We start from the raw sequence: 12,358 nt of genomic DNA, 5'->3' as shown, positions 1-12,358 counted from the left end.
CACCTTCCCTCATTTGTCCAAGATCGGCGAACTAGACAAACAGTTCCCAACTTATGGATGGATGGAAGAGTTTTGATTTTTAAATTTTTATTTATTTACTTTTCATTAATTTGAAAGAGAGGGGGAGAGAGAAAGACCTTCTATTCCTTGTTCCATTACCCAAATTCTCGCAACAGCCAGGGCTGGACCACTTTGAAGCCAGCATCTGGGAACTCCATTTAGATCTCCCTTGTAGGAGGCAGGGACCCACGCACTGGAGCCGTCACTGCTGCCTCCCAGCGTGCACACGAGCTGGGGGCTGGGACAGGGAGCAGAACCAGGACGTGGGCCAGGCATCCCAACACGGGACGTGTGAGTTCTGAGCAGCAGCTCGGCCACTGCACCGAATGCCTCCCCCGATTTTATTTTGTGAGGGTGAACAAGCAATATGCACTCAACTGCAATCACGGTATTATGTTGAGTAGGTTAGGCTAATTGAATGAACTTCTTTTTTAAAAAAAGTATTTATTTTGAAAGAGTTACAGAAAGAGAGAGAGAGAGAGAGAGAGAGCGCCTCTATCTGGTGGTTCACTCTCCAGATGGCAGCGACGGCCAGTGCTGGACCAGGCTGAAGCCAGGAGCCAGGATCTTCATCCAGGTCTTCTGCTAGGGTGGCGGGGCTCAAACACTTGGGCCATCTTTTGCTGCATTTCCAAGGCTACTGGGGAGCTGGAGTGGAAGTGGAGGAGCCGGAACATGAACCAGCACCCATATGGGATGCCAGCATACCAGGCTGCAGCTTTACCCCTAGAGCAAACCTGGGCCCAAATTTCTGGTTTTTCCTATTTCCTGTTTATGATGGGCTTATCATGATGCCATTATAACATACATCAAGGACTCTGCACTTGTGTGAGTCTATTATTGGACTACTCTATCGCATTAACCTATTCCTAGTCCTTGGCCAATATCAAACACTTGATTGCCGTAGCTTTATAGTATGTGTTAAGGTTTAGTAGCATCAAGCGTCTGACTTTGTTCATCTTCAATATTGTGATGGCTTTTCTGGGTCTTTTCCTCCCTGGATCAACCTTAAGATTCTTTAGCCAGGATCAACAGAATAACTTAGCTGGATTTTGACTGAGATTCATGTAATTGATATATTGAGAACTGAAATAAATAATTAGATGCATGGGGAGCCGGCGTTGTGGTGTAGCAGGTAAAGCTCCTGCCTGCAGTGCCGACATTTCATATGGGCACTGGTTTGAGTCCTGGCTGCTCTACTTCTGATCCAGCTCTCTGCTGTGGCCTGGAAAAGCAATGGAAGATGGCCCAGGTCCTTGGGATCCTGCACCCACGTGGGAGACCAGGAAGAAGCTCCTGGCTCCTGGCTTTGGATCGGCGCAGCTCTGGCCGTTGTGGTCACTTGGGGAGTGAACCAGCAGATTAAAGACCTCTCTCCCTCTCTTTTCTCTCTGCCTCTGCTTCTCTGTAACTCTTTCAAATAAATAAATAAATCTTTAAAAAACTATTAGATACGTGATAAGAGAATGGCAAAAAGTAGATAGACCACAGATATATCAATGAAGTGCCAGTGTGCAACAGACCACATTTAAAGCATTTTCATGTATTTTCACTTTCTAGTCTCCTTATAGCCCAGTGAAGTAGTAATAGTAACCAATCCATCTTAAAAGGTATGGACAGCTTTCCCAGGCCACAGCAGAGAGCTGGATCACAAGTGGAGCAGCTGGGTCTTGAACCGGCGCCCACATGGGATGCCGGTGCTGCAGACTATGGCTTTACCCGCTATGCCACAGCACTAGCCTCAGGAACGCGTGTTGAAATCCAAGTTCTTAGGGAATGTCAGTGTGTAGAGAGAGATCCTAGGGCAATGACAGAGATGCTGAGTTCCACCTTAATTTGTTAAGTAACTCTTGAGACATGAGAATGTTAGAGACATGAAAACTAATTTATGGAATATTTGTCTCTTAGGTTAGCTTGCAGTAACTACAGTACTTACCAAATGAAACCAACATATAAAAATAAGCAGAATTTTAACTTCAAAAATGGGAATATGATGAAGTTAATAATGTGGTGTGTTTTCATGAAGAACAGAGAATATCAAAGGAAGAGAAATCTGACTTCTAATTTTAGCTCCACCTCTCTGTGTGGCCTTCGGTGAATTAACCAACTCTCTAGATTTCTGATTCTTTGTAAAACATGAAAATAGTGGGGCCGGCGCTGTGATGTAGCAGGTAAAGCCTCCACCTGCCATGCTGCCGTCCCATATGGGCACCGGTTTGAGACCCGGCTGCTCCACTTCCGATCCAGCTCTCTGCTGTGGCCTGGGAAAGCAGTAGAAGATGGCCCAAGTCCTTGAGCCCCTGAACCCACGTGGGAGACCCGGAAGAAGCTCCTGGCTCCTGGCTTCAGATTGGTACAGCTCCAGCCATTGTGGCCAGTTGAGGAGTGAACCAGCGGATGGAAGACCTCTCTCTCTCTCTCTCTCTGCCTCTCCTCTCTCTGTGCAACTCTGAGTTTCAAATAAATAAATAAGTCTTTAAAAAATAGCAAAACCTGCTTTGCTGGGCTGGGAAGACGTGTCTTGGATTTAGGAGGTCCTCAGCCGATGGACAAACCGGCCAGTGTGTATCCCAGATGTTAACACTGCTACCTGAAAGCCGGGGTTGGGTGTGTTTGGTTAGAGTTGGGATCTCAATGTGCAACATCCTCTCAGGAACATTAGTTACGTCCTGGTTCCCCCAAGACATGCAGCGTGGGGCCTGGGTCTCCTCGCCACTGGCTGAGCCGAGTGGGAAACTGTCCCTGGGGCGTCTTCAGGCCACCGTGAGCCGTGAGCCGTGAGCCGTGGCGTGCGCCCTGGTTTTCTGCATGCCCTGTCCACTGCAGCGAGAGCCCCCAGAAAGCGCGCCCGAGGTCCAGGGAGCCCGGAGGAGCTCAGGTTCGGCTTCCGGCCTGGAGGGACCCGAGGCTCTCACTGTGCCCACGCAGATCACCCGCGCCTGGCGCCAGCCGCAGCCACGGCCCTGGCAGGAACTTCCCGCTCTCCCCCCTCAGCGCCAGACTCAGGCACACGGAAGCTGCAAGGAATCCACGCACAAGGTAGAAATCTAAAATTAAATATTTAATTAGAACTCTGATTTGCTTTAAAGATAGGTGGCATTGCACAGGCTATATTACACTCTCATTATAATTTTTTTGACAAAAAAGATACTGTTCATTTTAACAGGCCACTTTAATATTAATACATGTGTAATAGGATCAGAACTGAAAATCAGCTAGAGATGGAACATTGTACATTATTGGGGAAATTACAGTTTTGTATTGTAAAAACATTTATTTTTTTTAACAATTTACCTACATTAATCAAAAAATTACAGCATATTTAATAATTTTACAAATTCTTCATAAAAAATATATCTCTGTACAAAAAGGTCTTTGCACCTACTTGGTGACAGCAGCGTGGGGGAGGGGCGGCCGGGGCGGGGATGACGATGGGTTTTCCTGATCATAATGCCAGCGTTCTGCTTCCCCTTTTTATAACAGCGTTTTTGTTGTTGTTTACAAAATATCTTACAGAAGAAAAAAATTATTGCAGCTAGCCTGAAGGAAGGCAAGATGTGTGAGACAAGCAGCAGCTTTGAACAGCTTCGAAGCAGTCACCCGGTCCCCTCCCCTGGGTGCTGGCTGCCTTCCGGAAGAATCTCCACGACCTCGCTCAGCGGCGCCCCGCCTGGCTGCCCTGTGCGACCCCCAGCACCTGCGGGAGCCTTGGGAATCCCTGCACACACCCGGGAAGAAACTGGGCAGAATTCCCCCAAGAGGGCTTCTCTGATTTTTTTGTTTTGTTGTTTTTTTAAGGAACAAGCTCCAAACTGGCAACCATGGGACGGTTTGCTTTGCACACAAAGCGAGTCCTGTCTGCCTGGTGACTGTAGGTCCTGTCACTGACCAGCACGCAGGTCAGGAGGAGGGAGCAGGGACATCAGTTCAGATTCTGCAGTCAGCAGTTTGCACCTAGTTTGAATGACTCAAACCGAGATATGTACAATATATATAGATATGTATATATAGAGATATATACACCTAATGTATAGAGTGACCCTGTTCTCCCTCGCACACCACGGTCCTCACGCCGGGCGGCTCCCTGGCCCCTTCTGCCGCTACCCAGATTCCCAGAGCAAAGTTCCAGGGGGAACCCTTGGAGAAAGCCGCCGCCGCAGCGGAGCCCACACGGCGCCACCCAGGGGTGAAGGGGCGCCTTGCAGCTCGGTGGCCCACCTGTCACAGGAGCCCCCCAGCACCCAGGAGCAGGGCAGAGAGCCGAGGCACGGAGCTACCAAAGTGTTCAAATCTGAAGGCGTGACTTGGCGAGCCAGGCTCTAGTCCGGACGCCTTGTCTCATGCTTCACTTCGGGAGTCCTCACGCACACATTCAGGAGACAGACTGCCCTGGGTAAGCTGGGTGCGGACCTGCTCAGGGCACGGCGCGCGTGCAGTGCCCTCCGGCCGGCCTGGCGCTGCCGTGTGGAGTGTGAGAGGGTGGAAACGCACTCCAACACCAAATAACAAAATAAGCATGATCTTTTCAAAAATATTTTTATCAAACAGTAGAAATAAAAATAAACATGATTTTCACTTTGAGTTTTTTACATCAACATTCTCATGGTCACATCTTTGACTCCGTGTTCGGAATTTATCTACACTGGGAAGCACACCTATCTTATCTATGCTGGAACTTACAGTCAACCTCTCGTGAACTTGGGCCTGAACTAAATCACTAGAATCACCTCTCCGTCTGGAGTGATAAAGCATGAAACAGACGACGGACCACTACACAGAACAGCATCGAGAGAGGAGAGTGTGTAGATAACTCCTCTCCTCCCAAGGGACACTTGGTATTTTGACCCTGACCAATTCCACTGAGTTCAAGGCGCGCCTGGGCAGCCTCCCTCTTGACGCGCTGCCGCTGAGCCAAGGAAAACAGTGACAATGCGAAGGAGGAGGCCGCGGTGCGGGCTGGAGCTATCTAAAATAAATTACTACTCACAACTCTGCACGGCTGCGAGCCCCCGGCCACCAAGTCGGGTGACAACAGCCGGGAACTGCACGATGACCGTGCTCGCGAAAGAAGTCACAGGAAAGAAAAAGGCCTCTCTTTTCCCCCTTGCTGAACATCTGTCAGTGACTTCTACAAACAAACGCAGGCAATGAAAGCAATGATAAGCTAAGTCTCCAGGGCCGTATTTCCTTTCCAAATGTGTGCGTCCCCGGGGATTCTCTCGCTAACTCTGCAACTGAAGTGATGCAGGCAAGGTTTGTGCGCGTGGGGCATGGGAGGGTGCTTATGTACACTGGGTAGTGTGTACCAACCTGGCAAATAGTCTGTGGTTGTAATCAGAATCGTGGTCATTCAGAACACACTAGTGCAAAAAGCATTGTGCATTAGAAACTCTGCAATAGAACAGCTGACTGGGGAATGTGCCGAGATCCCTGGGGCTGGCCCTCGGGGAGCGCTGAGGTCCTTGGCGCCCGTCGCCGGGTGTCGGGAGGGGCAGAGCGGAGCGGTGGTGGGTGTGTGCATCTATCGGAGCGGGAGCGCCGTCTTCTTCCGGGAAGCTTGTCTGTTTTCCCAGAGGATTTGCGTTCTCAGGGTTTAAAAAAAAAAATGAAAACAAAAACACGTGTCGCGGTGCTGCCACGGTGTCACCACGGCCGAGGGCCGAACCCACGTGCCCAGGAGGCTGCACTGAGAGGCGCCCTGGCCACACGGGGCGCAGGGGTGCGAGGCGCCGAGTGCCCCGGCCATCTGGCCCGCAGTCTTCCTCGGCGCGCCTGGGTGTGGAGCAGGTGCAGTGGGCGTTCAGGATCCACGCGGGAATGCGGACTCCGCCGCATCCGGGCAGAGGTGCCGCTGCCTCGCCGGGCGCGGGAGGGTGGCTGCAGCAAGCAGAGGCCGGGGCGGTTATGGCACCAGAGTCAGTGCTTGTCCGTCGGAGGTATGGCTATGAATCGTCCTGGGGGCACCGAGGGCTATACCACTGTGCACACTGTGTTCAGAGTCGTGTCAAACCGCACGGCCTTGGCCTCTGTGGGTTTTAAGTTTGTGTCATACATGGGGTTTTCAAAGGACGCCTGTCCGTTGCTGTTCTCGTGGCCCGCGTAGCCGTTGTACTGAACTTTGGGTCTTGTTCTAAAGGGGAGAGAGGAAACAAGAGGTGAGAATGCTGGCTTCCAGTCCCGAGGGCCGATGCCTGGGGCTGTGGGCAGCGGGCGACCCTCCCACGGGCGGCAGGGCACACAGCTGCCCGCTTGGCCTGCTTGTTTTGAAGTCGGGAGTTGAGATTATTAAAAGCGGGATAATAAAGTGGAAGCAGTTCTCAAAACCAAGGACTCGCCGGCGCTTCCTTCGAACGCCGCTGGGAACTTGGGAAGGTCTCGCTGTGGCTGGGGCAGGCGCCTGTCGCTGGCAGCTTTTATCGCCCTGTAAAAGCAGGGTGCTGCGGGACGGCTCAGACCAGAGCAGGCTACGAGGTGGGCGCTTGGCTCACTGCCCTTCCTAACGATCGCTGTGCAGCGCTCAGGCGAGCTGGTCTGCGGAACGGACGCTGGACCTCCCCCCAAGCCAGTGCCTCCACTTCTGGCTGGAGGAGAGCGCTCTCTGCAATCGCACTGCAGAGTGGCGGGGCTTTTAGGCTGAGAAGTCGTGACCACGTCTGGAATCCTTTCTTCCCTTATTCCAGAAGGAACTGCATGCTAAGAGCTAGGCCGGGCGACAGGAACAGAAGCTTCCTGGGAATAACCACGCCGCACAGGCATCACCCAGTGCCGGACACGGCCGAGCAGCTGCTGGGCTCAGCGTCACTGCCTTCAGCAAGGAGACAGGCGCCCAGGGCACCTCCCTCAGTGGCTGGGGAGGGCTTGCACTCGGGGCTGGCACCTCCCTCAGTGGCTGGAGAGGGCTTGGACACGGGGCTGGCAGAGCCCTAGCGGCTGGGGAGGGCTTGGACGCGGGGCTGGCACCTCCCTCAGCGGCTGGGGAGGGCTTGCACGCGGGGCTGGCAGCAAACAAGTTTTATCCAGTGTCAATGGCGGAAATCGTTCCCCACGGGACAAGGGCAGAGCCGGCATGGACTGCGCACTCCTGAGCTGGCCAAGTGGACGGCCCCGCGGCTGTCCCCACAGAACAGCCCTTGTGCATGGTCCCCAGGGAGGCTTGGCAAGGAGCAGGAGCAGTAAACACCACTCAGGCCGTTAGAGGCCTTCTGCCTGCAAAACCCGGGGGACCCAACCCTGGATGCATTCCGTGCAGGGGCAGGGACAGGAAGACAGGAACGCGGCCCGACAAGGGGCCCTGGGCACCCGGTCTCCAGTGATCCCCACACTCGTCACACGGCCAAAGACCCTACTGACTGGGAAGCCGCAGCGGCCGCATAGCCTTCCCGTGAGAACGGCCTCTTGGCTGTGCAGCCCTGGAGCGTGCCCGTCCTGCCGGAGGTGTCCCTGCTCACGGAACACAGGGGCAGTGTGGGGAGCAACTGGGAGCAACTCGGACTAGACTAAGTTACTGGAATTAAGACTTATTCTATGCATCTGCTCTCCCACAATATGGCGCTGGGAGAGAAGGAAACAGCTTCTACACAGCTGCCTCCAGTTCAACCAATAAACAGCAGGACCTGCTCCTGATTGCAGGAGAGCAGCGTACTCGGCGTGTGGGTAGCAGAGTTGGGATTGGTGGAAGAGGACTATAAAGGAGGAGAGAGACAACATGCACCAGGAACATCTATCTGAAGGAACACCTGTGCAGCCCCCGAGAGAGCTGGCCGGCAGTGTGCCGCTCCCCCGCGGAAGTGGGGAAGGTGGCAGGGGGCACCGCCCTTCCACGGAGGTGGAAGGGACGGTAGCCAACCCGGGAAGAACCAGCAGCAAACCCGGGGAGGGCCGAGCAGACAAAAGAACAGCGCAGGGTCCTGTGTCGTTCCTCCACGAAGAGGGGGAGCGACAGGGCAGCACCCACAGAGCCAGTCCTGTGCACACGGGTCTGTTCCACGCATCACACCTGGCGACAGGGCAGCGGGCACTCCTGCATACACATATGTGTCAGTGGGCACTCCTGTGCACACACACGTGTCAGCGGGCACTCCTGCATACACACACGTGTCAGCAGACACTCCTGTGTGCACACACGTGTCAGCAGGCACTCCTGTGTGCACACACGTGTCAGCGGGCACTCCTGCATACACACAGTGTCAGTGGGCACTCCTGCATACACACACACGTCAGCGGGCACTCCTGCATACACACACGCGTCAGCGTGCACTCCTGTGTACACACACGTGTCAGCGGGCACTCCTACGTAAAGCAACACCTTCCACTCGCGACGTCGCCGGAGGGTGTGTCTGCAGTACCTGTGTTTGTAGAGGTAAAATGCAAACCCTGATAAAATCAGAGCAAAGAAGGGAACCAGGATGGCAGCTGCCACGGAGCCGCTGCTGGTGCCCTGGTGATGATGTGAAGACTCGTGCCCGGAGCTCAGGGGATCTGGAAGACACAAAGCACAGGTCACCTGTAGTTATGGGACATGCTGCTACAGAGAATTATGTAGAATACATACACAGATGGGTAGGAACGCTGTGAGAAGTGGATGGGACTGCAGTCCACAGACACCGAGGAGTACTCTTGTAAGGCTTGCACAGCATTCTAATGACCGAGATGCAGAGTGACCATCCCTTGCCCACATCCAGCAACACTATGAAAGGGCATCACGGGTCAAATATAGGAAACCCACGGGTTTCATTCTCTGTTCTAAGTGTGTGGACTGGCGTGAAGACCACTGGAGCACTGGTGTGTTTGCTGCTCACAGGCATCAGCGTGTCTGCGGCCGTCTCCTGCCCTGGGCCTGACCCAGCAAATGCAGGCCCCTGAGACCACGTAGATATCCTAGGTCTCTGTTTGGATGGCATTCGAGTCTCCATTGGTGGATATATCGGTGAAGTCAGTTTCTACCCTAGGTAAATTCCAGAACTGACCGTAGAGCTCAGAAATGCTAAAACAAGAAGTCTAATTCCAGGATGCAAGTTTCCGCGTGGACAGGAAAGCGTGTTCAAACAGGACTGTCCATGGCCGCGAGGAAGATGTGAGTGAGGTCACGGGACTGTCCATGGCCGCGAGGAGGATGTGAGTGAGGTCACGGGACTGTCCGTGGCCGCGAGGAGGATGTGAGTGAGGTCACGGGACTGTCCATGGCCGCGAGGAGGATGTGAGTGAGGTCACGGGACTGTCCGTGGCAGCAAGGCGGAGGCGAGTGAGGTCACGGGACTGTCCATGGCGAGCGAGGCGGATGTGAGTGAGGTAACAGGACTGTCCATGGCCGCCAGGCGGAGGCAAGTGAGGTCACGGGATTGTCCATGGCGAGCGAGGTGGATGTGAGTGAGGTAACAGGACTGTCCATGGCCGCCAGGTGGAGGCAAGTGAGGTCACGGGACTGTCCATGGCGAGTGAGGTGGATGCGAGTGAGGTCACGGGACTCCCGCGCGTGGCCGCGAGGCGGAGGCGAGCGTCGTGAGGTAACAAACAGGACGCTCAGCTCTGCACTCTAACACGTGCGTGGCACTGACAGGGAGACAACTCTGAAATGTCGCACCAGCAAACATTTATAAGTCACTGTCATTCTTTGGTTCTTGAAGACTCCACGTACACGACGTGATCTGCACGTGTGTTTGGCCTGGCTGTCTGGGGTCATGTGAGGCTCACGTGTAATGGGTATGGGCCAGAGACATCGAGTATGGCAGACTTGTTGGGAACCCATTTTCCTGTGCCCACCCTACTGAGGAATGTCAACTTGAAAGGGAAGTCCTCTTTCACTTATTTTTATAAACCATAAAAAAGTACAGAAATAATCTTGGAAAAACAACAACAAAAAACAGAATGCCAGTATCAGTACTGCTGCAAACACAGTTTTGTCGAATGTTTGATATCTTTGTCAGACAAATGGATACCAATGACACATTCCTGTGGCTTTAATGACCTGGAGTTACTTTAAAATGTACTGTACATGAGCGACATGAGCTGCCTTCCATCTGAGTACTGTCCACAGCCCTTGCCCACATGCCTGCTGAGCCTGGACTTTCTATTTTTCACTTCTTGAACTCTTTATTTAATGAGCATTAGGCCTTTGACTATAATGTAACTTGAAAATCGGTTACATCAAAAACTTTTTTAAAAAGGAAGGGAAGTATCACCCTATTCTTAAAATTGTATCCATGAACTACATTAAATTTGTATTCTTTATATGAAAAAATAAAAACAAAAACAAATAACCAAATATTCTTAAAAATTAAATCACCATTCATTTCAAAATTCCTGAATTGTCACATAAAAACTTACAATGAATACTATTATTTGCCATTTGCTTCCCTGGGTGTGGGGTTACTCCTGCCTCCCCTCTCCAGGTCTGATGGGAGCACACCTGGGGACAGGAGTGGCCCTGGTAACTTGGCCACTCCTCCGAGCCCTGTGTCATCACACAAAGAGGAACACACAGACACTGCTCCCTCAACATCAGAGCACCCAAGTGACGTGCACGTGAGCTGAGCTAAGCCAGCCGATTCTCCTGCTCAGGCACTGGGCTTGATGCCAAGCATCCCGTGACGGATTGCAATCCATCAGTGGCTGTGGCAGGGCTGGCACTCTGGGGCCAATGTCACACGTCCCTGGTGGTGGCTCCAGCAGTCCTGGGCAGTGTCCGGGGGCAGGGGAGGCTGCAGTAACACCCAGGGGCTGGGTGGGGCTGGTCAACAGGGAGTGTAGAGTTAGGTACTCCAGGGCACGAACTTTGTAAGCTTCATGGGAATTAAATGAGTTGGTGCATTTCGGAACAATGCCTGGGACACAGGAAGTGTTCGCTGGACCCGCCCATACTGTCCAGAACATTTGTTCCATGAAGCCAGGGCGGCCATTGGTTAGTTTCTCTCTTGAATCCTCAGATCATTCAGTAGCACCCAGGACCCCGGCAGTGTGAGATGAAACGCAGACGGTGCTGCTGTGGCAGTGTGTCAGCATCCAGCCATCAGTTCCCATTTTGTTACCAAATCTCATTCTTCAGGTGTCTACAATTCTCTCATCCTAACAAATCTGTATCCTACTCGCATTAACAAAACTCATTCCCTCTTATCTACAAAGAATACTATATATTTTGTCCATAACAGATATTGAATTTCAAATCAGTAAAACTATGGAAAGTCTACATGTCCCAGGAGGTGGCATATCATAACAAAGAACAATGGGAAGAAAGGCCTTTGTGAATTACACAGCACAACCAAGCTTATTCTGAAGTTATTATGCTTTCTGGAGCGCTGAAGTTATGTGTAGTCATTTACCCAGGTTTTAGAATTGAAAGGGTAATGCATGCGTATGGCAGTCACTAGGATGGCATAAAACGATGTGGACACAAATACAAAGGGAAACAAAAGCAGGTGGCCACTCTTTCCATTTGCTGGTCTTCCTCTCTGGCTAACAGGGATATTTTTAGTGCCCCTCTAATAATGGACTATGAATGTGTGCAAATGCACTCCTTTTCTCACTTTGTCACAAATTGAGAATGATGCCTACATTTCTGTCTGAGGCTTTTTACGCTTAAGAAAATATTTCTGCCACCCTCCAGTCCTGCCCACCCCCACCCGAGTCCCTCCTTCTCTCATCCTAACAAATCTGTATCCTGCTTAAATTAACAAAACTTATCTCCTGTTTTCTACAAAGAATACTACATATTTTGTTCATAACACATACTGGATTTCAATTTAATAAAATTCTGGAAAATCTGCTTGTCCCGGGAGGTGGCATATCATGACAGAGCAATGAAGGCCTTTGAGAACTGCGCAGGTACACCCGAACTCACTCTGCTTCCCATAGCCCGTCCTGCGTCTCAGGATCAGTGAACAGGGTGCCCATTGTTTGTAACTCACTCTTCTTTCCTCACTGCAGGGAAAGCTCATTTTCACCAGCCATCAGCCTGGTCATTCAAGCTCTTGCAGAAAGAAACGCACATGGTCTACCCTTCCTCCGCTTACATGTGCGTGCAGTCCAGAGCTTTGTGGGAGAGCTGGGTGGTGCTCCAATCTAGAACATTGTCAGATCCCACAGGAGTCCTGGCAGCCTCAGCAGGCATGCCCACCGCCCACCCCGCAGCCTGGGGCCCTAGCACTGACTCACTCTACGTACACGGACTGCCGGGTCCCGTGCTGCAGAGACGGGGTTCTCCAGCGTGGCCATGTGGGGCTGGCTGCTCTGATAGAACACAAGCTCTCCAGGGTGACCCGTGTTTCAGCAGCTGACAGCGATTTGCTTCATCTCACTATGAAGG

General features: G+C 52.2%; 1 protein-coding gene across 3 annotated transcripts in view; it reads right to left on the bottom strand.

Moving 5' to 3' along the window:
* Window positions 1-3,115: 3,115 nt before the first annotated feature.
* CSMD1 (CUB and Sushi multiple domains 1) overlaps window positions 3,116-12,358 on the bottom strand; it is a 2,053,194-nt gene continuing 2,043,951 nt past the window's right edge. For all 3 annotated transcript variants that reach the window (XM_070047233.1, XM_070047234.1, XM_070047235.1), the window contains 2 exons: window positions 8,406-8,538; window positions 3,116-6,190 (listed from right to left, as the gene is read on the bottom strand). In XM_070047233.1, the coding sequence (XP_069903334.1) occupies window positions 6,031-6,190; window positions 8,406-8,538 (293 nt within the window). In that variant the 3' untranslated portion in view covers window positions 3,116-6,030. The remainder of the gene's footprint in view (window positions 6,191-8,405; window positions 8,539-12,358) is intronic.

This window comes from Oryctolagus cuniculus, chromosome 8, assembly GCF_964237555.1.
Source record: "Oryctolagus cuniculus chromosome 8, mOryCun1.1, whole genome shotgun sequence".
NCBI classification, from domain to species: Eukaryota; Metazoa; Chordata; class Mammalia; order Lagomorpha; family Leporidae; genus Oryctolagus; species Oryctolagus cuniculus.
The sequence above is the reverse complement of the archived record's forward strand: the minus strand, read 5'-3'. Positions and strand labels throughout refer to the sequence as shown.